Below are 25498 nucleotides of genomic sequence, written 5' to 3' on the forward strand. Positions count from 1 at the left end.
GGAAATTTGTTTTGCTTGACTATATATGTTTTTAAAATTTTTTTTAAATTTTATTTTTTTCCCAATTACTTGTAAAAAACAATTTCTAACCTTCATTTTTTTACAACTGAGTACCAAGTTCTCACCCACCATTCTTTCCCTCCCCCTTCATTGAGAAGGCAAGCAATTTGATAAAGGTTATAGATGTGCAGTCTTACTCATACATTCTTTTTCTTCTTGTTGTTTTTAAAGCTTTGAGTTCCAAATTCTATGCTTCCCTCCCTGCTCCCTGAGACAGTAAGCAATCTGATACAGGTTATACATGTGCAATCATGTAAAACATTTCCATATTTTGACTATGTATGTTTATAACAAGAGTTCTGTTTTTCTTTAATTCTCAATTGGGGTTGGAAGGGATGGAGAGGACAATTTTTGCTGATTAAAAAAAATTTTTTAAAAGAAAAAGATAAAATATGCTATATGAAATAGTTATAGTTATTAGAGTGATTTAAATTACTTTTGTTTTCTTTCCCAATTTCTTAATACAATCATTGTTCTAGAGAATGTATATGAAAACTCCAAATCACTAATAATGAGAAAAAATGTAAAACACTTCTGAGGTTTTACTTCATACCCATCAAACTGGGAAAGATAACAAAATATGAGAATGATCAATATTTTAAAGGCTGTGAAAAGACTCAATACTCAAATGGATCTATAATACCATGGATTCTGGAGTTCCCTCTAATAATGATGATCACAACTCATCCTTTTCTCCTCATCCTATGGGGCAGGAACATCTATGTTTTTCTAAAAGTTTGCCACAGGGAGCCCACAGACTGGAGGCAAAGTCTTTGCCCAATGCAGGGGAACCAGTGCTCCAGGTACTCAATTCTCAGGCCTTCCTCAAATTTCAAGGGGACTCAGATTGTCATCTTGACACCCCTCTATCATGTGATTAGTCCATCTTCTTTTCTTTTGATATAAATCCTTGATGATATCCTTTACAACTGTTCTGAGTTTTTCATTGGTTATATGCTACAGCCTGCTCATGTTGACTATATGCCTTTCCAATGATCTGTGTGATAGTCATCTGTAGTTCTATGGAAACAAATGGTTGCTGAGACACAGCAATACCTATAAAATGCAACTACTGAAAAGATGCACCTTGAACTTCATGGGAAGTTTGGAGGAGTCAGTAAAAGATTTTTAACTTCCCAAAATCAATCTATTCTTTATTCCTCATCATTGCCAATTCTGGGTCCAGCTCACTGTCCATCTGTACTATTACTATCTGTTCCAGATATACATATTGGTAGACAAGCTTTACAGAGTATATGTTCAAAAGAATGTTGAAATTTGGGCAACAGACATTCTTTATCCACTTGGTCTTTCCTATGTGCATGTATAGGCCAAACATCTTTGACTACAGGACTTCTCTTTCAGGAGACTGCAATGTCTTGGGGCTTGATGTAATCAATACAATGTCATCTGCAAATAGAAGTATCTAGAGGTCCTCATCATCTACAAAGAATCCCTTCTGGACCTTGATTCTGTGGTGTATCTCTTAGATCACAGCGGCAAATACCTTTGGTGAGCGTACATCTTCCTGATACATGCTTCACCTGATATTTATTATCAGGCTCATTGAACAGGGTTATTTCCATTGTTACATCTTCAATCTAGAATAATCCTGATAAGAGACATCTTGCTGTAAATGAACCTGTAGGTGTTTTATTCTACCAAACTTAAAGCTTTTTCATAATGATAAAGGATAAAGCACAATGGGGTTATATATTTGTTACATCTTCCAGTTAACTATGAGATCTATGGTCCACTGTTAAACACCGCTTGCAAAAGCCTTGTTGTTCCTACTAATACTCTCAATGAGCATACCCTCAATTGATACACAGATGACTGTCATAAAGACTTTGTATAGATGGGAGTACACATAGAGATCAGTAGAGTTATTGATCTTCTCTCAGTCATTTTTTTTTTTTTGGTAATAATGAGATACCAGATTTTTTTCATCCTCTGGTATCTTCATTTCCTTCAGTTATGTTCTAGTCTCTCAGTGCCCCCATAGTTGTATCTTTGCCAGCACAGATCTCCTCTATATCTACTTTGTCCAGGCTAGCTGACTTTTCCATCTTTGTTTTTTTTAGTGCCATTTCTACGGTGATTTTAGGATCCAAGTGTGGAAATTCCACTATCCTTGATGGAAAAAATAAGTTTGTCGGAATGGTTTTTGTAAATCTTTTCTTTCTTCCTTTGGTCTGTAATCCTTTTTAAAATTTTCATCCTTGAATGTTCTTGGGGTGACTTTGCCAAATTGGATATTTTGGTATCTTTAAAGCATTATTTAAATTGATTTTATTCTTTATTGTTTCTCTCTGCTTTATGAAATGATACTCCTCATAATCATCCATCATCCTTCAGCAGATTTTACAGAGTTTATAGTCTGACCCAGAGTTACCTTGGGCAGTCATCTCTCTCTGGCAAATAAGTTAAAAGTTTGCTGACTAAGGTACTCTCTGGGCTCTTTTGGAAGCCTTGTTGTGGCAATTAATTTAAATCAGTTTAACTTCTGGATAAAATTATTGTAACTGGTGTCAATGTCATTCCTGTTTGTCTATTTCTCATTCTTTATTTTCATTAAAAGATATTTTTTCATTGAAAAGATAAGCATGCTAATACACTGCTGTTGGATCTGTGATGAATCCAACCATTCCAAAAAGTAATTTAGGATTATGCAAAGAAAATTACTAAAATGTCCATATTTGCTGACCCAGAAATTTCATTGTTAGGTATATATCCTAAAAAGTGAGAGAGAGAAAAAATCCAATACATTAAAAAAAAATTTATAGTAGCACTTTTTGTAGTAAAAAGAACTGGAAACAAAATAATGCCTATTAATTGGGGAATTTCTAAGTAAGTTATAAAATATGAATGTGATGAAATATTACTGTACTAGAAGAAAAAATGAGTATGAAGAACACAAGGTGGCATGAAGAGTTTCACATGAAATGATGCAGAATGAAGTAAAACCGGGAAAACAATATATACAGTAACTACAATAACACAAATTGAAAAAAAAATTAAAAAAACTGAAACTGCATCCTATGTCATTTTAATGACCAAATTGACCTGGAAGAAGAGATATGAGACTGCATCTTCCCACCTCCCTTCTTTAGAGAGGAGGGAAAATATGGAAGCAGAACACTGCCTATCCTGTTAGATTTGATTGACGTGTTTATCAATTTTCAGAAATGATTTTTTTCCTTTTTTTTTATTCTTTGTTATAAGCAATAGCTCTCTGGATAATTAGGAAATAACAGTGACATAAAAACAAAAGATAAAAAATGTTTAAAAAGAGAAAAGGTCTGGTAACTTCATAAGAGAAGAAAAAATTGTCCAGAGCACACATGAAAGCCTTTCATGAGAACTAAGAAGACATCAAAACATAGTTTTCCATAACAAGGAAAGAAAGATAATCCTAACCTGAGAAGTTTGTGAAAAGCCGTGAGAAAGTAGAGAAACGGTTGCGATGTAACCACTGTTGAGCTTCCTGAGGGGTACTTGTTGGCAGAAGGTTCTGAAACAAGGAGTACAAAAGAGTAACTTCGTAACTATAGAAAGTAATCTATTGCAGACACGTCAGATTCAGTGGCAATTCTAACTTGGGTCTAACCTGTTTACAAATTTTCTGTACCCCCAAAATGATTCTCCCACTAGAGCAATGGAAGCCTACAAGTATTATCTGTTGAATACCATAATCCTCAAAGTACTTCGAAACATGGCAAATAGCTAGCATTCAATGTGATACTTACATCTGCAATTGGAGGAGGTGGTTCTGGCTGGTGATTTGGTGAACCATTCCTAAAGAGACATTTAAAATAAAAGAGTAAAGCCCATGACATCTTGAGGAAGAAAACTGAGATCTCGCTAGAATGATTATCACCTTTTTTTCCTGTCTCTAAACAACGGATCTTAAGATCACACACACTGAGAGAAAAGTAGGGTATTCTAAACATCTTCGTGCAGTTTTGAACTACAAATTTTAGTTTAGCTATTCAAACTTACAACTGCACCAAGTTGGAACACCCTGTATTTAAAATCAGAGAGGCAGTGCAGCAAGAGGGCAGTTCTCAAAGCCAGCAAAACCTAGGTTTGAGTCTAGCCTCTGTCACATAAGGGGCTGTGTTGCCTTGAACAAGTCAATGAACATCTCTGTGCTCTAGAAAGCTGTAGGATTGTTAAGTTGTAGAGAAGGTACTGATCAGTATTGCTAAAGGAAGTGTCCTTACCTGGGAATTTCCCAGACCAGTGAAATCACAGGCCCAGCCCCTATCCTCTATCTCTATTTAGAATCAGTATTTTCCATTCTGTGATGTAGGGGCCATCAAGAAATTTTGGTACCCTTATTCCCCACTTGTTACATGGGTATCTCCAGAGCCCCACAGCAATTTGTGTGAAAGATCCAAATCAACAGAGTAAAGGAGGAAAGAAGGAAAGGATAAGAGGAAAAAAATGGATAAGAAAGCAAAACAAAATTAACATCTTTAGAACTATCATTATATAGACCATATAATCCACTTAATTATAAATATATCATAATCCCAAGAAAAAGTCTATCTCTATAGATTGTTGGTTATGTTTTCTTTTGTCAGATAATGTAACCTAAATGTGTCGTTCCCCACAGCTATCAGGAAACCCAGAGTCAAATTTAGTGGCCACATTATTAATTGCCTCAGATTGTTGGAAATGTCTTCACTCTGCTATCTTTATTTGAGCTTCTATTCTGTTTTTATCTTTAATTGTCCTATTTTTGCACTATGCTTAATCTTATAAACTTCCTCAAAGTTGAAATAAGTCCTCAATAAAATCAAACATCATATAAACAGACCACCCCCACTATTTCAAACCTGAATGTAGCCCTTGGGAAAAGCCCAGTAGAGTCCAGAGTTTTAAATGCTAAGAACTCTCTTCAGACAGTTTTCTCCCATTGAGGCTTCCCCCTCATGTCCTGACTTGGTTTTTCCTCTCCAGTCCTGTCTGTTCTAGCCAGGGTGCACTCCCCTCTCTGGGTCTCAGTTTCCTCATCTGTAAAATGAAGGGGTTGGTCTAAAGGACTTTTGAAGTCCCTTCCAGCTCTAAATCAATGATCCTATGATCCTAAAATATAACTACCTTTTTTGGCTTCTGTGCCAACTTTCAATTACTTCTGGAAATGAGAGATAGGAGTTAAATGGAATAATAATAACAATAGTTTACATTTTAAATTAAATACACTTGACCAAGTGCTTCTATATCCATTGTCTAATAAGAGACTCATAACAACCTCATGTGGTAAAGGTAAGTATTATTGATCCCCATTTTACAAATGAGAAAATATGCTTGAAGTGATTGCCAAGTACACAAATCTAATAAGCATCAGAGCTAGGACTTAAAGCCAGGGTTTCTAACTCTAAATTCAGTGCTCTTTTCTTCCAGCATGCTATATCAGCCTCAACCTTCTTTGCAAGATGTCAACATTCAAATACCAGTTGGCAGTTACCTATAAGGTGTCAACAAATAGCAAAAAGGACTTTATGAGGAACTTTCCTATAATATGAATACTAAACAAACAGTTGAAAGACAGGTGGTAAGATGGTAGTGGTAGAACTTGAGTAAATCCATCTGCACAGAGTAATCAGTAGCCCCAAGTAATTGAAAGTTGACCACAAATGCTATTTTCATGAGTAAAAAGGTTGCAAGAACTACAGAAACTTCTTCAAATCTTGTATGATGCTGGTCCAACAATGATTACCAAATTACTGCTACCAAAATGAAATAGATGGGAAAAATGTGGGATGGTCAGAAGACACGGGTTTGAGGCCCAACTCCAACACTTACTAGCTGTGTGATCTTGGACAAATCCTTTAACCTACAATTTCCTTTTATTTAAGAAAGGACAAAAATACTTACACTACCTATTTCTTAGGAATGTTATGAGGAAAGTGTTTTGTAAACAATAAAACACTATATATATGTTAACTATTATTATTATTGATCTAGAAATGTATACCTCATTTCTGGAAAGGTCATGAAAGAATATATTGGAGTTCAAAAACAAGCCAACTTCATTTCTAAGACTTACCCTTCTCCAATTGAAAAACTGCTATGGGAACTGTTAAAGCCAGGTGATGGGGAATTATTGACATATGTGATCTCAGGCCATGGAGAACACTGAAAACAAAGTACAACTCAGACATAAAGTAGACTTAGTAGACTTAACTCTCAATGTTCTTCTTTAAAATTGTGTTATCTGAACTGCAAGATGATTTCCCCAGAGAAACACAAGACCCATATCTTGATTCTAAAGTCCTAACCTCACAAATTTCCTCTATTTTCAGAGGCCTACATACATATGGGAACTTCTCCCAGGACTACCATTCATACCAACAGGGAATTACAGGGCAAATACATGAATCCCATATCACTTTATAATTGCATAGGGAAAAATAAATGCATTGATAAGCAGGTGTTCTGCCCAAAATTCTCTCTATGCCATAAACTGCCTAGCAGGCTTGTTAGTTTTAGTTGGGTAACAGAAAAGTTAATTCCCAGAGAAAAGGCAAATCACTCAGAAAAAGACTGAAATGAACCTCTGAAAAAATCTTTTTACCTCCGTGAGTATAGTTGTCTCATAGGAAGGTTGGTATTTTTCCTTTTCATGAGGGGTTCGCTTCTCCATTTTCTCCCTGTCTGTTTTTTGCTTCCTGTCTGCACCTTTGGGCTAGAATTAGACAAATTTTGGTTGAAAAATGTGTGCTGATAGAGACAGATTAGCTAACATAGTTGGCCAACTGTTTGGTGAAACTGTGCAAACTCCACGGCCTTCCTTAATCCCTCAAAGCTCAAAGAATCACAGAATTTGAGAGTTGGAAGGGATCTAAGCAGCCATCCAGTCTAACCTAGATCTGAAAGGGATTCCTGTTATAAAATACCTGAAAGTGTCATTCATCCTCTGCTTGAAAACTTTCAAGGAAGAACAGGTCATTACCTCTAGAGGCAGCCTATTCTCCTTCTGGATAACTTTAAGTGTTAGGGAAGGGTTTTCTCCCCCAGACATGAAGCCTAAAATGCCTACGTGCAACTTCTACTGCTTTCTGGTTCTTTCCTCTGAGGCTAATTATAATAAGTCAAATTCCATCTTCACAGCACATCCCTTCAAATGTATGAAGCTGGCTATCATGTGGCCTCAATACTTCTCTTCTCCAGGCTAAAACATTCTCAGGTCCTTCAACTGATCTCCATCTGACATAAAACCAAGGTCCTTCAATACATCTTAGCTGTCTTCCTCTAGATATACTCTAGCTTATCTTCAACTGTGGTGCCCAGAACTGAACACAATGCTTCAGAGGAGGCCTGATGAGGGCAGAGCATTAGGCAACTATTACTTCTTTATTCTTGGAAGCTATGTCTCTCTTTATGTAGACAAATGGCACTTTTTTGACTGTCATACCACATTGTTGACTGAAGTTCAGTGGAATCTGCAGTTTGCTAAAACCTTTGGATCTTTTTCAGACAAACTGTTGGCCAACTGTGACTTGCCCATCTTGTGGTGGTAGAGCTGATTTTTTTGTACCTAAGTGTAAGGGTTTACATTTATTGTTACTAAATTTCACCTTATTAGACTGAGCCCACCCTAGCCCAGTGGTGTCAAAACTCATACTGACTAAGTTTGAAAATCTGACACCTTTGCTCTAATCTATCAAGATCTCTCTGGATCCTGTCATCAATGTTAGCTGTCCCTCCCTCCTTGGTATGACATACACATTTCACGTGCATGTAATCTGCTCTTCTCTAGTCTTTTAGCACCTCTACAATATTTCAAATATCACTGACAATGGTTCAGCAACACATCTGCCAGTTCTTTGAGTACTGGAGGATATTGTTCATCTGGGTCAAGGTAACTTGAATTCATCAAGCTCAGAACAGGATTCTTGTTTCTGCTTCCACCCACAAAATCCAAAAATGAACAGCTGTCACAATTAAGCCAGCACACTTCTAGGTTAGGCTATATTTTAAAAAAATTTTATTTTTCTAGAACTTAAATACACAATAAGAAAAGAAAAAGAAACAAATTGTAAACTTAAATATTAAAATTTAAATACAAAATAAAAGAAAAAAATGTCATGTGCACAGCAGAATGTAAGAGGATTCAAAATATACAGCAATAAATTTCCATTTCAAGAGTCTATGCAGGGGGCAGATAGATGGCTCAGTGGATAGAGTACTGGCGCTGAAGTCAAGACAACCTGAGTTCAAATCTGGCCTCAGACCAAACACTTGACACTTACTAGCTGTGTGACCCTGGGCAAGTCAATTAACCCCAATTGCCAAAAAATTAAAAAAAAAAACTAAGAAAAAAAAGAGTCTGTAATGAATTCTATGCATTATGTTGAGAGTTATTCATCTTTCCTTTGCTTCCTTGTAAGTTTTCTTTTGTTCTCTCACATTTTTACTATATTGTATTTGAAATGATAATTTAGATTTCTGATTTGTTGATAACTGTTGAAGCAGAGACAGAGAAAAGAGAGAGACCAAGCAAAATGGTTAGCAGTACCTTGAAAACTTTGATCTGACAGCTGGCTGAATGCAAGTGTTCAGTGTATTCTCCATTCTCATTCTCCCTGAAGGTGTCAATCTGAACTCGGAATGGGACGCCCTTTTCTCCACCATGTTTTCTCATTGTGAACTCTGTGCTGATACAATGTACCTGAAAAAAACCAAACAACCCAACAGTAATAAAAATAATGCTCTTTTCATCTCTTTCTGCCATTGAGATGTTTACATTCTAATGAGGGAGATAGTTGAAGAGTAATCTGGGCTAGGAAAACGGCATATATGAAAATTCCAGGGGGGAACAAGACAAGCGCAGAGGTGGTTAGCAGTTTTGGTTAACTGGAAACATCTGGGGAAGCAAATCATTCATGAGGGCAGTTAAAAGGAGAAATTACTCTGAGACAGACTCTATTGAGGGCAGAGCAGATCAGGACCATTAGAGAGTGTTTATTCCACTTGCTTTCCCTTCACACCTACCCCAACATGGTTATTCACACTGCTTGGATGATCTGGGAATCACCAACTACAATCATTCTGGGGAAATGGAGGACCATCAGGACTTACTGATGAGATGTGCTATGCACTCCAGACCCCTGGGCACATGTAACTTACTTATGCATCCTAAGGACCCCTGGACCTTGCCATTTGCTCTGTCACCAAACCCTTAGGGCTTTCAGGCTTTTCCATATGCCATGCAAATGAGCTCTTTTACATGTTTTATCTCTCCCAATTACAGTATAAGCACCTTGAGAGCAGAGACTGTCTCACTTTTTTTGTTTATATCCCTAGCATGTAGCATAGTACTTAGTATGTATTAAGTGCTTAGTAAATACTTTTTCATTTATTTATTCAAAAGGGCTCTAAGGCACATGCTGAGAAGTTTGTACTTGACTCAGTTGGGAGCCTCTCTAAGGGGTTATATCTTTATTATGTGATATTCCTTATTCAGCAAAACAAGCAACTTGGGATATCCTTTATAATTGGACACCACATCTTTTTACCTGAATAAACACAGATGTCCTCTTTGCAGGGTCCCAGAGGAACTCCACAGTATTCAGTTGTGTTGGATTTGCCCTAGGGTCAATTATACCTACAGACATTGGAATATCTGAAAGATAAAATACTAGTTATCAAGCAGTTGAATGCTACTAGGCTTAAATGAAAAACCACTCATTTTCATATTCCTGTCCAGAGTTAGCATGCAACTGGTTGAGTCTTAAACCTCTTTTTAGGTAAAAGGAGTGATAATTTCAGTAAAATTAACAGTTCTACAAAAATGACTTATTCATTTAATAACACTCCTAAGCATTTCTCCTTTGGTCTGACTTTAGGGGCGTGTGTACGTGTTTTTAAATTTCAAAGGTTTAAAATTGAATCAATTCCAATTTGCCAAAATGCCACTCAGATGACTGGCTATATCTTAATTTTAGTTTTGACCCAACTGAAAACTATCTACAACCACAATGTGTCCGAGTACAGAATCAATCAATGTTATTGCAGAGGCCTAAAGGAGGGTCACTGTACAAAGAGTCAGAAAAGAGTCAAAAAGCATTATATACAGGACATCAAATAAAATATAGTACACAGGAGTTGTGAATTGATCCAACCATTCTGGAGAGCAATTTGAAACTATGCCCAAAGGACTATAAAATTGTGCATACCCTTTGACTCAGAAACACCACTTCTAGGTCTGTATCACAAAGAGATCACAAAAATGGGAAAAGGACCCACAAAAATATTTAAAGCAGCTCTTTTTGTGGTGGCAAAGAATTGGAATTTGGAGGGATGCCCATCAATTGGGGAATGGCTGAATAAGTTGTGGTATATGAATGTAATGGAATACTATTGTGCTATAAGAAATGATGAGCAGGCAGACTTCAAAAAAACCTGGAAAGGCTTGTATGCCCTGACGCTGAGTGAACTGAGCAGAACCAGGAGAACTGCCACACTGTATGATGACTGACTTTGATAGACTTCGCTCTTCCCAGCAATGCAAGGATCTAAGACAACTCCAAAAGACCCAACTCCAAAAGACACAAAAAGCTATCCACATCCAGAGAAAGAACTATGGAGTCTGAATGCAGATTGAAGCATACTATTTGCACCCCCTTTCCTTTGTTGTTTTGTTTAAGTTCTTTATTTTCATGGTTCTTTCCATTAGTTTTAATTCTTCTATACAATCCTCCTTTACATCATGACTAATGTGAAAATATGTTTAATATGAATGTATGAGTAGAGTCTATATCAGATTGCACACCGTCTGGGGTGAGGGGAGAAGAGAGGGAGAGGGAGAAAATTTAAAATTCAAAGTCTTATAGAAGTGAATGTTGAAAACATATATATATGTATATATACACACATATATTTATACACACACACATATACATATACATATATATACATATATATATATATATATGCAGATAGAGAGAGTATAGTTTCATGCCACTGGAGAGAGTTCTTCATCTAGGATTAGATGGCAGGTGCTACAGACAAAAGGAAAGCAGCAAAGTAGTACATTGTTGGCTTTGGTAAAGCTCTGGATTTCACTCCCCATAATATTTAATTTTTAGGAAGATATGGAACAATCCTTACTACTTAACAATATAGCCAAGCAGACAAACATTATTATTACTGGCAAGAGCAACACCTCAATGTAAAGCCAGGGATAGTAATTGAGTGGGTTCCAGAAATATTTCACTGTAAATAATTGTGTTAAATTCACCCTATGCGCAATCATACTTGCACTCATTTGTATCTGTGTGAGAATTACTGTTCTCATTTAAACCTGGTAGCATTCAGTTGTTTAATACCAAAATATAACAGCTTCTTCTCCCTCTTACCTCCCCCTTTCACAAGTGTAAATTCACTATATTAATCAAACATAGAAAAGCAGTATATAATTATGACTATACATGTAATTATATACTTAAATCAATTAAGAGTATCTTCATTAAGGAGTGAATGAGAAAATGTAATTGTCACTGTATTTCAAGATCACTATCCTTGTGTTAGGGAAAAATTCGTATTCCACACATTTCTGTTTCATCTGTGCTATGTATAAATTTTTACTATAAAATGAATGTTAATCAATAGAGACAAGTGTCTACTTGCAAATTTATCTGAATCAAGTTCTGCTAAATGACTGTATTTTGTATATGCTCAAATACAGCTGTCAATATACATCCTGTTCTGGTTCTGATGATTGTGCTTTGTATCATCTCATGTCTATATTCCTTTGTATGTACTTATTTTCATAGTACTTAATTATTTTACATTCACATAGCATCATTTTTTTCATCATTTCTTCACTCAGTGGATATACAAATTGCTTTTTTGTTATTACAAATAATGCAGCTATATATTTTAACTTTTCATAACAGTTTTGAGATCAAGTTCTAGAAACAAAATCTCCAGGTCAGGGTATCATCAGTTTTGTGACTTGTATTTTTTGTTGAAATATTGTTCTCCAGAAAGTTTGCAGCAATCTACAATCCTACCAAAATGTAATAGAATGTTTTTCTATAGCTCTACCAGAATTGAATTTTATAATTAAAAAAATTTTTTTTTTGCCATTCTAGTGAGTATAATGTGGTATTTTAAGGTTGTCTTGTTCTGCATTTCTCTGATTAGGGAATTTGAACATATTTTCATGTTTAACATTAACAGTTAATACTTTTTTCAAAACTTGTGTGTTCAGAGCATTGACAATCATTTCACTGAGGTGTATTTATTATAATTCTTATGACTATCAATTTCTTAGAGATTCTGGATGTCAGATCTTCATATCATTATATTTATCACAACTATTTTTCCCAATCTGCTTCTTTTCTTTTAGAGGTAGTGCTTTTTATTATACAGAATCCTTTATTTTTGTAAAATTTAATCTGTTGATTTTGTTTATAATGTTATCTTCCATTTGTTAGATTGATTAAAAAAAAGTATTCCTTCTCTGTAGCTGAGCCAAAAATATTATTTTCTTCCAGGTTTTAGGGGTGGTTTTTTTTTTTTAATATTTTCATTGCTAATCCAGTTAAGACTTTACTATGGTACAAAGTGTTAAGCATCTATTCAGATAATTTCTTCACCACATAGTCATCAAATTTTCTCCAACATTTTTAATTGACATTGATTCCATTCACCAGTGTTTTTAACTATGATTTTATCAAATACTACGCCCTTAAATATACTAGGTTCTCTATTCCTTTTCCACAATGAAAGAGAATGGTGTGTGTGTAAGTGAAGTAACTGTTTGGTAGGACATTTTGAAATCTGATAGAGCAAGTCAATTTTCTTTTTCATACTTCTTACTGATATTTTTCCATCTGCTTTTCTACACGAATTCTGTTCTGACTCTATTACAATGAACTCATTTAATGATAATGCATTAAATTTGTAGATTATCTTGGAAAGTATCAATCTTTTTTAAAACAATATTTATTTGACCTAATGATGAGTAGCAGATATTCCATTTCTTTAGTTCCTTGATTTCTGTTAAAGATAATTATTAAGATGTCTCTGTATCTTTGATATGCCTGGTCTTTTAATGCCTAAATGTTTGGTGCATTTTGTTGTTGTTATGAAAGGTACTTCTCTACTGAGATTCCTTGATTCTTACTGGATACCTAGAGAAATTAAGATGATTTTTGTAAGATGTATTCTGTATCCCTCTACTAAAGTCATTTGTTACACTCATTAATTTTTTTTTCACTGTCTTAGGTTTTATAGGTATATAATCACGGAATCTATAAACAGAAGTAATTAAACTTATTTGCTAATGTTTATTCCTTTATTTCTTGTGTTTCATTGCTACTGCTTAAAATTTATAAAAACTATCTCAAATAACAGTGGTATATATGAACAACTGTATTTTAATGGCACTGCTTTTAGTGTTCTGTTGCATAAAAGATTAGTATATGATTTTGAATATATGCTTTTTATCATATTAAGGAAAGAGTTTTCTATCGTGATCACTACTTTATTAGTCTAACTCCATGCCTACTTATATGATTATATAGTCTCTGTCTAGGGGAAGTTAGGAGCTGGGAGTTCTCCAGAAAAAAGCTACAGTATGGTTAGAAAGAACCAAGTCAGGGACCTTCGAAGGTAGGGAGTCAGTCAATCAATAAGCAATTATTAAGCACCTACTTTGTGCCAGGCACTGTGCAAAGGATACAAATACAAAAACAAGGCGAAAGACAGTCCCTCTTCTAAAGGAGCTCACAATTGAATGGGGAGATAACAAGCAAATAATATGTACAAATATGCTATATACAGGATAAAAATGAAATAATTAATGGAGAGAAGGCATTAGAATTAAGAATTGGGAAAGGTTCCTGTATAAGATGGGATTTTAGTTGGGACTTAAAGGAAGCCGGGGAAGCCAGTAGGCAGAGATGGGGGCCATTTAGTACCACTGGATTAAAGAGTATATGGCAGAGAGTAAGGTGTAATAAGACTGGAAAGGGGGCAGTTAGATGGCACAGTGGATAGAGCACCAGCCTGGAGTCTGGAAGACCTGAGTTCAAATCCGGCCTCAGACTTGATACTTACTAGCTGTGTGACCCTGGGCAAGTCACTTAACCCCATTGCCTAGCAAAAACAAACAAAACAAAAACAAATCTGGTCTCAGATACTTGATACTTACTAGCTATGTGACCCTGGACAAGTAACTGAACCCTGTTTGCCTCAGTTTCCTCATCTGTAAAATGAACTGGAGAAAGAAATGGCAAACCACCCTAGTATCTTTGCCAAGAAAACCTCAAATGAAGTCACAAAGAGTTGAGACATGATTGACATGACTAAACAACAATGTAAGTAAAAGATCATATAACTAAGGAGGAAGCCGGGGAGGGGGGTGGGGGGACATCACCTAAATTTCATCTAACCTGGGTCAAAAGAGGGGGAATACACAGTTTGGCATAAAAGTACATTGGACTCAACAGGGAATAGGAGGAAACAGAGAGGAGGGGCAGTACAATGGGGAGAGTAGGTCATGAAGGAGGTTCAAAAGAACCTGTGATTGATGTGTGAGTAAAGGAAGTGAGAAGGGACAAGGGAGTAGAAGTAGCTTGAATCAAGAATGGATCAAGCTAATGCTATGTATACTTCTCACTAACCACCATCTTTTTCTTTATAAAAAGAAGGGTAGGGGGCAAAGGGAGGAAAAAATAGGTAAAATTTTAAAGTTTATACATAAACAAAATCAATGCAATTAAAATGAGAAGGGAAACAGGTAACAGGGAGAAAAATCTTTGCAGCAAGTATCTCTAAAAAAAGTCTCATTTCCCACATCCAGATAAAGAACTATGGAGTCTGGATGCATACTGAAGCATACTATTTTCTCTCTTTTTTTCCCTTTCTTGAGGTTTTCTCCTTTTGTTCTGATTCTTCTTTCACAATATGACTAACATGAAAATATGTTTAATATGACTGTACATGTATAGTTCATATCAGATTACATGCCGTCGTGGGAAGGGGAGAAAATTTACAAATCAAAACCTTATAAAAGTAAATGTTGAAAACTAAAATAAATAAATAAATAAAATGTTTTTAAAAGTCTCATTTCCAAGACACTTAAGGGACTGATTCAAATTTTAAGGTAAGTCATCTCCTACTTAATAATGGTCAAAGGATATGAACAGTTTTTAAAAGAAGAAATATAAGCTACAAGTAGCCACATGAAAAAATGCTCCGATTGAAATATGCTCTTAATAATAAGAGAAATGCAAATAATAATAGAAAGAGAAATGCAAATTAAATAAGAGAAATGCATATTAAAGTAACTCTAAGGTTCCACCTCACACCTATAAGACTGGTAAAGTTAATGAAAAACAAAAATAACAAATGTTGGAGGAATTGGAGTGGAAAAAAAAAGATACTACTAGTATAATTCTAAACTGGTCTTGCCATTCTGGAAAGCAATTTGGAACTATGCTCTCAAATTACTCAATTATGAATGTCCCTTGACAATGATGCTACTACTAGGTCGATACCCCTCAAAACGATCAAAGAAAGAAGAAAAATATTTATAAAAGCTCTCGTGGCAAAGAATTGGAAATTAAGGGGCTGGGGAATAGCTGAACAAAGTATGGTATATGAAAGTAACAGAATTCTATTGTGTCATAATAAAGGATAAAAGGGATGGTTTCAGAGAAACCCGGGAAGACTTCTATGAACTGATTCAAAGTGAAGTGATTAGAACCAGAACAATTTATACAATAACAACAACATTGTAAAAGTAAACAACTATGAACGACTTAAGAATTTTGATCAATGCAACGACCAGCCATAATAACCTAAGATAATCATGTTTATCTATCTCCTAACAGAAGTACATGATGGATTCAAGATGAAGAACAAGATATACATTTCTGGACACAGCTAATCTTGGAATTTTTTTTATTTGACTATGAATATAAATATAAATACAACATATAATACAATGTAATATGAATATAAATCTCTATTCCCTTCATGACAATTTCTTTTCTAGTATATATTTTTTTCTTTTAATGTCATCAAAACATAACAAAACCACTCCTATGAATATGTGTTATAATGGTTTTGCTTCTCTTCATTTTTGTCTTTTGTGGTTTTTTTTGGTGTGTAGAGGTAGAAATGAGAGGGAGTGAAAATGTATGCCTGTTAATTGAGGAAAAATAGGTTAAAAAAAATTAAGTAATGTATTGCACTTGGTAAAACTAAATAGTTGGACTTGCTCTAGCTATGCCACTTTGCAGCCATATGAAGAGAATTACAAGTAACCCTTAAAAAGTAACAGAAGAGCATCCCTGATGGTTCCTCCCTCACCTGCCTTTTTCTGAAGAGTAATCCAATGTGTCTCATCCTTGTGGGTTGCAAGGTGAAGGGGGAGAGGAAATCTGATCTATTTTTATAGTGCTATCCATTTAATTTTAAATTCAACTCAATACACATTTTTATTTACTATGTACAAAATACTTACTGTTTTTGACACTATCACTCCCTCTTCCATAAATTTCAGTGGTTCCCTATTATACCTAAAAGCAATATCCTCTGTTTGGCATTTAACTCTTCAAAGTCTGGCAACAAATAACCTGTCCAGGCTTTTTACATATTAAACACTTCACACATTCTTCAGTCTAGCCAAATTGACTTTCTGGCTGTCCCTTACACGTGGCCTTCCATTTCTTAACACCATGACTTTAGCACAGGTTGATCCCCTAGTTGGGAATGCATGCCTTTTTCATTCCCATCTCTCAGAATCGCCAGTTTCCTGTAAAGTTCAGCTCAAGGACCACTTCCTCCATGAGGCCTTTTCTGGTCTCTGAGCAGCTAGTTCTCCCTCCACACCAAGGTTACCTTGTTTGCTTTTATATCTATTCCATACATCCTTCTTTGGGCACATGTTGTTTCCCCAGATAGAAAATAAGCTCCCTCAGGGGAAGAATATTTGATAAACTGTGTGTGTTCCACCACCACCTGGCACTTGGTAGGCACTCAATGCTTGTTGAGTGATTGACTGAGTAATTAGAGAAGATAAGTCATAAACCCTGCTCTTATACAGCTTAAAGTCTAGGACTCTCCGAGCATCTCTCTGAAGTAGCAAGTATAATTAGGACATATAAATAAGAGTTTAAAACTTCAGCTTCTATTTCAAAACTAATTTGTTTTTCTATGCTATTTACAATAATAATGTCCAATTTTAATGCTTAGAAAATTCAGTATTTTGAAGTATTTTGAAATAACACTCAAAGAAAACCATTTCTCTATTGTAGCTAAATGCATTCCCTCAGTAGCACACTCTCCCAATTCACCTATATCAAGAATTCTATCCCCAGGCCTATTCCATCTCCAGCCCTCAAGCTGCTGATGCTCAGTGTACTGTAGTCGTCTGTCATGGAATACCACTCGAAATATACTCTGGAAAGAAAAGACAAAAACCATTAATAATAGGATATACATATCCTCCAAGGTTATCAGTATCACCAAGGAGGTATGATCAGACGATTTTTAAGGTCTCACCAGCTCTAAAATTCTATGACCCTATGAAATGCAGTTTTGGTGCACCAGGCACAAGAACTAGATATGGAGTCAGAGGACCTGGGTTCAAATCTTAGCTCTGCTAACTGTGTGGGTAAGTCACATAATCTCTCTGGGCCCCAGTTTCCTCATCTGTAAAATGAAAGGGTTGGATTAAATGTTCTTTAAGATTCTTTCTAGTTCTAAATACTATGACCGTATTTGTTAAACATGGTGCTCCTTCCTGACTGTCCTGACAGGCAAATCAGTGATGACACAACAAAATTAACAGTGGGGAGCCTGAGTCTGTTGCTGGATCTCATCTTCTTTGTGTTCTTCTTTTGAGCATCACATTCCTGTTGAAGGTCCTAAATCAGACAGCCCTATGTCATTAGAAACCTGTTCAATGACCCGGATTTCCTAACTGATATTAGCAACATTGTCCAGTATTTGAAACTTGACTCAAATGTTAATTCTGATGCCAAAGAAGCATCAGGGATCACTATCCTAAACCTTTATGTCTTTTTTTCTACTAATCATACATTACAATTGGCCCAGATCTGCTGACGCATTGAGAAAAATTTGCAAGTCCAGACAAACTGACCCATTACAACTAAATAAGCATAAAAGATGGGCATGGATCCTATTTGCAACATGGAAAGAGCTATTATTCCAACCATACCTCTAGTTATGGGCAGCTAGGTGGCACAGTGGATAGAGCACTGGGCTTACAGTCAGGAAGACTCATCTCCCTGACTTCAAATGTGGCCTCAGACATTTATTAGCTGTGTGATTCTAGGCGAGTCACTTAACCTTGTTTGCCTCAGTTTCTCATCTGTAAAAGGAACTGGAGAAGGAAATGGCAAACCACTCTAGTATCATTGCCAAGAAAACCCCAAATTGGGTCATGAAAAGTCAGACATGACTGAAACAACCCAACATCAACAAAGCTCCAGTTACAGGTGCTATCATAGCAGCAATAGGTTCTATTTATCCCATTGGCTAACCAAATATCCAGTGCGGAAAGGAAGACTGCTTTCAAAGCTCTCAGAGGACTTGCTTACTTTCATGGCAACAGTTCATTTTATATTAAGCCTAGGAGACCAACCATGATGATAGAAGAGTAAACTTTCATCATTTTAAGGCTTTTCAGATAGCAACCAGACCTTCACTAATCACATTAAACATAAGAGTATGTGAATAGAGCTGCCTTTTGCTGAAATATCAGTAGGGCTCAAAAGGCATGAAGCCGGGGCTTCCTAAGATCAGCACATCTAGTTAGCAAATTGTGGTAGGTAGGATCTACAGGAGACTATGAAATTTTTTGTCTCAAAAAAGGGCAGAAAGAAAATTGTATGAGCAGGTGGTTTCTTCTCTTTCCTTTACCTTCACTAACTTGCCATTGATTTCTGGAAGTTCTCCAAGTTTCCTGTTGTCCAACATTCGGATTTCATAAGACTGTCCTAGAGGAAATAAAGATTACATGTTTACAAGGGAAGCCAACAGTTCATCAAAAACAAACTTAAGATTTATAGAAAGTACATTTTCAGCTGGTTTTAATTATGATCATAAAATAAAGTGTTCTGTGATCAATTCGATCACTAAGATGGGGGAAAAGTGGAACTGGATTAGAAACAAGAAGGACAAATGGACAGGAGAAACTAGAAATATAAATCCATTAATTCTTTCACTGCATTACTGACAGGAATGAGACTGGCATTATAACTCAAAAGCTCGCTCCTTGGAGGTAACCTTTTAGTAGAACTACTCACAACCACCATCTTCAGAAAAAGTTAAAACTGGTATTGTACAATGACATGAATGCAGAGGAGCTCAATAATATTAATGACAAAAGACGTACTTCACCTTGATTGAGATAAGTGAGTGTTTCATCATGAAGCTTTACTGCAGGAGAGGTAGCAGCACAAAGCACATACTGGAAAGGTAGGATTTTATTCTCATTATCAGGTGGCAAACTTGACTCTTCTTGTTTAAAAATGGGCAAAGCAAGGACATCACTAAAACAAAAGAAACACATGACTTTCAAAAACATTGGACAATGTTATAAAAAGGAATTAATTCTCATTGTAGGTTAACTATATATAATAGTTTAATACCACCAATTAAAAAACAAAACAAAACCTTGAAAATCTCATAAATAATATAAACAATTAGGTTTGATTTAGCCTACCAAGTGAAGGAGAATGTGTACAGAAGTTGCATTTTAAGCCTGTAACAAATTCAAATGACACATCAATAATAACACTATTGACTCACATTTATATAATGGCTAACAGTTTACAAAGTGCTTTCCACACAACAACCCTGGTGAGGTGTCACATTTCACAATGTCATCCCTGATCCTAGACTGGAAAGGGTTCCTTCCTCTCCCCAAATCTCTCATGTCTTTTCATTTTATATCTCTGCCAACTTAGGGTCATAGAATTCAGAACTAGACGGGATATCAGAAACCATCTAAGGGGCAACTAGGTGGCACAGTAAAATAGAGCACTGGCCCTGGAGTCAGGAGGGGTGTGTACAAATCCGGCCTCAGACACTTGATATTTACTAGCTGTGTAACCCTGGGCAAGTCACTTAACCCCAACTGCCTAGAAAGAAAGGAAGGAAGGAAGAAACCATCTATAACAGTGCCCTTATAGCTGAGGAAATTAAAAACCAGAGAATTTGAAAGATTTGTCCAAAGTCATTGATAGGAAAAAAAATCCCATATATGCGAAAGTATAGCAGGACTTTTTGTGACAGTTAAAAACTGGAAATAAAGCAGAGGTCCATTGATTTGGGAATAACTAAACAAACTGTGGTACATGAACATAATGTGATATTACTATGCTGTAAGAAATGATGTGAGTGATGAAAACAGAAGCATGGAAAGATCTATATGAACTGATGCAGGGTAAGGTAAACAGAACCAAGAAAACAACATACATAGTGACTACAACAATGTATATGGAAAAGAACAATATCAAAACATCAAAAGTAAATTGAACAAAAATTATAAAGATCAAGTAGGACTTGAAAGAAGAGATATTAGAAAATACTACCAATCTACCCCTTTATGGAAGTGAGAGGTCCACAGGTGTTACACACTGCAAGTGATCTCAAACTATTTCAATGTATTTATCAATTATGCTTTTTTTCTCTCTAAAAAATACTATTTGATATAGAGAATTAAGTCAAATTTATAGGAATTCAAGTCATTCCTCAATTGATAAATGGTCAAAGGATATGAACAGGTAACTCTCAGATGAAGAAATTAAAGCTATCTATAGTCATATGAAAAAATGCTCTAAATCACTATAGATTAGAGAAATGCAAATCAAAACAACTCTGAGGTACCACATCATACCAATCAGATTGGCCAACATGACAAAACAGGAAAATTATAAATGTTGGAGAAGATGTGGGAAAATTGGAACACTAATGCATTGTTGGTGGAGTTGTGAAATGAGTCAATCATTTTGGAGAGCAATTTGGAACTGTGCCCAAAGGGCTATAAAAATGTGCATATTCTTTGACCCCGCAGTAGTACTTCTAGGGCTGTATCCCAAAGAGATCACACAAATGGGAAAATTACCCACATGTACAAAAATATTTATAGCAGCTCTTTTTGTGGTGGCAAAGAACCGGAAATTGAGAGGATGCCTATCAATTGGGGAATGGCTGAACAAATTGTGGTATATGAATGTAATGGAATACTACCGTGCTATAAGAAATGATGAACAGGCTGACTTCAGAAAAACCTGGAAAGACTTGTATGGACTGATGCTGAGTGAAGTGAGCAGAATCAGAAGAACGTTGTACACAGTAACAGCCACGTTGTGTGATGACTAATAATGACAGACCTAATCCTTCTCAGCAATACAAGGATCTAAGACATCTCCAAAGGCCTCGTGATGGAAAATGCTACCCACATCCAAAGAAAGAACTATGGAATTTGAATGCAAATTGAAGCATACTATTTGCTATTTTTTTCTTCTGTTGTGTTTTGTTTCCTCTTTCTGGTGGTTCCTCCTATTGGTTCTAATTCTTCCTTATAACATCACTAATACAAAAATATGTTTAATAGGAATGTATATCTATAGCCTATATCAGATTATATGCTGTCTCAGGGAGGGAGGTGGGGAGGGAGGGAGAGAAAAATTTAAAACTCAAAAGCTTATGGAAGTGATTGTTGATAATTCAAAATAAATTAATTAAAAAAACAGTAAAAAAATACTATTTGTCATGTGTGATTAGCTCTCAGGGAGGGGTAAGGACACATAGGATACTATGGTGATAGAAGAAACAGAGAATATCAATTAAAAACTTAAAGAGTTGTCCAAGATCACACTTGTAGTTCAGTAGCACAAATTGTGTACGTATCTTCTCTACCTATTAGAAGTGAGCTCTTCTTGAATTAGGTTGGTTTCCATCCCTGCATCCCCTACATTAAGCACAGTGCTTTGAACTGAGTAAATAATAAGTGTTTGTTGAATTAATAAATATTGATAAAAGTCTCCGTTTTTCAAATGAGGAAACAAACTCAAATAAGTTAAGTAGGCAATCTCTCCATAATCACAATGCAATACTAACAATCAAAAGCCAGAGTTAAGACTTGAATCCAGTTCTTCTGATTTCTTATCTGGCACCCATTGCTAATTCTATCTCAGCACAGGTAGAATAATTAAAAATAATACATACTGCCTCAACAGTCTATCTGGGCAACATTCTTAAGTTAGTAGATGATGGTGGAGGGAACCTTTTAAAAATAGTACTTAAATTGGCAAAAATGATCACAAAAGATGGGAAAAATGAATGTTCAAGACAGGCATAATAATATAGTATTGTCAATGGGTCTTATCATTCTGGATAGCAATTTGGAATTACACTAAGATAATGACTAAGATACCCATACTCTTTGATCCAGAGATCCCAAGCCTATGCATATACTCCAACAAGGTGAAAGATAGAAAGAAAGATTTATACACCTCCCCAAAAAATTCATAGCAATATTTTTTATGGTAGCAAAGAATTAGAACATAGTAGATGCCCATCAGTTGGGGAATGGGTAAGAAACTTTTAAGACATGAACGCAGGGATGGGGACTAGACTTGTAATTTCATTGATATAGAGCCATGAATGTAATGGAGTCTTTATTATGACATGAAGAGATCATGAATAGGAAGAATTCAGAAAAACCCAGGAAAACATGAATTGATACACTATGAAGTAGGAAAAAACCCCCCAGGAAAACAATGGACACAATGACTGCAATAATTAAACAAGACCCAACAAAAAAACAAATGCCTGAATTTGGTGTAATTATAATGACAAAGTTTGTCTCTTAAGAAGATATGAGAAAATGCACCTCCCTCCCTTATTTGTAGAGGCAAGGGATTATGGATATAAAATACTACATATACTATTTATATATCAACTGTGTTGATATGTTGGTTAGTTTTGATGAACTTTTTTCTTTTATTCTTTGTTACAAGGGATGGCTTCAAAAATTTTTTTAAGATAGAAAAATGTTGTTTAGAGGTCCAGAATTAAAACTTATCACTTGCTTAATGTGACTGACTTTGTGAAAAGATTGTGGACTGGTGGTGATAATGAAGAACCCACCCCAACCCCTGAGACCATAAGAAAATCTTCATGATCCACCTAAAAAATACAGCCCCGTATTAAATTAGGGAGATGGACTAGACTCAGTAGATAATTATTTCCGACCTTTAGGGAGTTTCAGTCCTTGCTTATTTGAGTTCATGCACCTGCTCCCTCCTCTACCAGTTCCAACAAGAAGTACTGTATGATTGATATGTATGTATGTATGTATGTGTGTAAGTGAATTACAGTTCATTTTATTTTGAGAATTTTGTGATACCACTTGATCACTGGAAAATACCCAATGGTTACACAAAGCAGGGTTGGAAATTATTGTCCTGCTTAAAATCCTTTCAAGCCCAAAATTGTGGGGAAAGGTGAAAAAGTTCAGGATGAGTGTATGTATAATAAGTAGTTCTCAGGGGATGAGGACATTATCCTCCACTTATGTTGGGTAAAACTAGCTTTGATTAATATTAGACTCAGAATATGCTCCACATTATTTGAGTTCTATGGATCTCTGGTTTGCAAAACTGGTCTGACTAGTAGACAGATATGATTAAATAAATTCTCTTAAAGAAAGTAGATGAGAATGAGCCAGCATCTCAAATCTAAAATCTGCTAAGAGGTAGAGACATGATTGTGGTAGATAACTCTTTATTTTAAGTTGTATTAATTTATCCATAAAAATCTATACTGCCCTGGAATGTGGTCTATTTTGATTATTGATTTAAGTGGCTGATTACACAAAAGCAAAAAGACGAATGAAATGTCAAAATTCCTTATAAGTACCACATACCATTTCCATCTCTATCAAGTACACATCAATTCACTTCTACACATTAAAACGATCATAGAACTTACAGATAGAAGAGATCATCTAATTCAACCCTACTCCTAGCATTGATGAGGAAACTGAGGCCTAGAGAGGTTAAATGATGTGCTACATAGTAGAGCCAGGACATGAACCCAGGTCTTCTGACTTTCAAACCACTACACCATTTCAAGGCTATTACAGTCAAGCAAAAACTATTAATAAATGGGCAGCTAGGTGGCACAGTGGATAGAGTACCGGTCCTGGAGCCAGGAGGGCCTGAGTTCAAATCCGGACTCAGACCAAACACTTGACATTTAGTAGCTATGTGACCCTGACAAGTCACTTAACCCCAATTGCCTCACCAAAAAACAAAAACAAAACTAAACTAAACAAAAAAAATGGGGGCAGCTAGATGGCGCAGTGGATAGAGCACTGGCCCTAAAGTCAGGGGGACCTGAGTTCAAATCTGGGCTCAGACCAAACACTTGACACTTACTAGCTGTGTGACCCTGGGCAAGTCACTTAACCCCAACTACCTTAAACAAAAAAACAAACAAAACAAAACAAAAACTATTAATACAGATGACTAAATTCATATGAATCAACGTAGAATTACTATTTCCAATGAGATATACAAACAAGTACTGATGATTGGTTTTGTCTAACCTATAAAACCAGAGCAAACTTTGAATAAAATTAACACTAAAATTAAAAAAAAAAAAAAAGCAACAAAGTTCTCTTCTGCTGGTGCCTTGCTTATTATTTTAATTTAGATAATTAAATTTATCTACCTCCCTCCCTACATGCAAACCAGAGTTTATGAACTGCACAGCTTCTACATATTGTTAAGGAAGCATTTTAAAGGACAGGAGAAGCAGAGTCCTTGCTTTTTAACCATCTGCAGCTCTGATGCCCTACCCAGGATAAGCTGATCTCTCCAAATCTCATCACTGTGCAGCTAACTCAACTCCTTCCCATCTCTGCCTCCTCTCCTTTGTGGTTGGAGGTTGACACACTAAAATCTCATAGTTCTTTTTTGTTTGTTTGTTTTTTTTTATGGAGGGCATCATTTGGACTCTCTAGGTAACTGCACTTTTCATCTGCAGCTCTGACTGGCTGCAACTTCATGGAACAAGGAACAAGATTCTCCCTAACGTATCCCCAAATGTTTCCCCCGACCTTTTTCCAGCTTTCTCTTATATGTTGTCTTCCCCAGTGAGATTAAAGTCTCCTAGAGGGCAGGAACTGTTTTTCTTTTTCTTATTTGTATCCCCATTGCCTGGCACATAGCAGATGCTTAATAAATGTTTATTGAATTGAATTATCTACCCTCCCACAAAGACTGCTCTCCTTCACCAGACCAAATGAAAGAGAGGAGGGAATTCTTCTCATCCTTCTGTGCTAATCACGTAGCAAAGATGACATGTTGTGCCTACAAAAACAAAGAACACTAAAAAACAAAAACAAAACAAAACAAAAAACACA

General features: G+C 35.8%; 1 protein-coding gene across 1 annotated transcript in view; it reads right to left on the bottom strand.

The window, feature by feature from the left end:
* TFCP2 (transcription factor CP2) overlaps positions 1-25498 on the bottom strand; it is a 66134-nt gene that overhangs the window by 10738 nt on the left and 29898 nt on the right. Inside the window, exons 2-10 of the mRNA XM_027844307.1 lie at positions 19459-19610; positions 18979-19055; positions 17388-17493; positions 9591-9697; positions 8591-8743; positions 6647-6757; positions 6119-6207; positions 3810-3858; positions 3481-3574 (exon numbers count right to left, since the gene is read on the bottom strand). Coding sequence (XP_027700108.1) covers positions 3481-3574; positions 3810-3858; positions 6119-6207; positions 6647-6757; positions 8591-8743; positions 9591-9697; positions 17388-17493; positions 18979-19055; positions 19459-19610 — 938 coding nt within the window. The remainder of the gene's footprint in view (positions 1-3480; positions 3575-3809; positions 3859-6118; positions 6208-6646; positions 6758-8590; positions 8744-9590; positions 9698-17387; positions 17494-18978; positions 19056-19458; positions 19611-25498) is intronic.

The sequence above is a fragment of the Vombatus ursinus genome, unplaced genomic scaffold (assembly GCF_900497805.2).
Source record: "Vombatus ursinus unplaced genomic scaffold, bare-nosed wombat genome assembly UNPS02014941.1, whole genome shotgun sequence".
NCBI lineage: Eukaryota > Metazoa > Chordata > Mammalia > Diprotodontia > Vombatidae > Vombatus > Vombatus ursinus.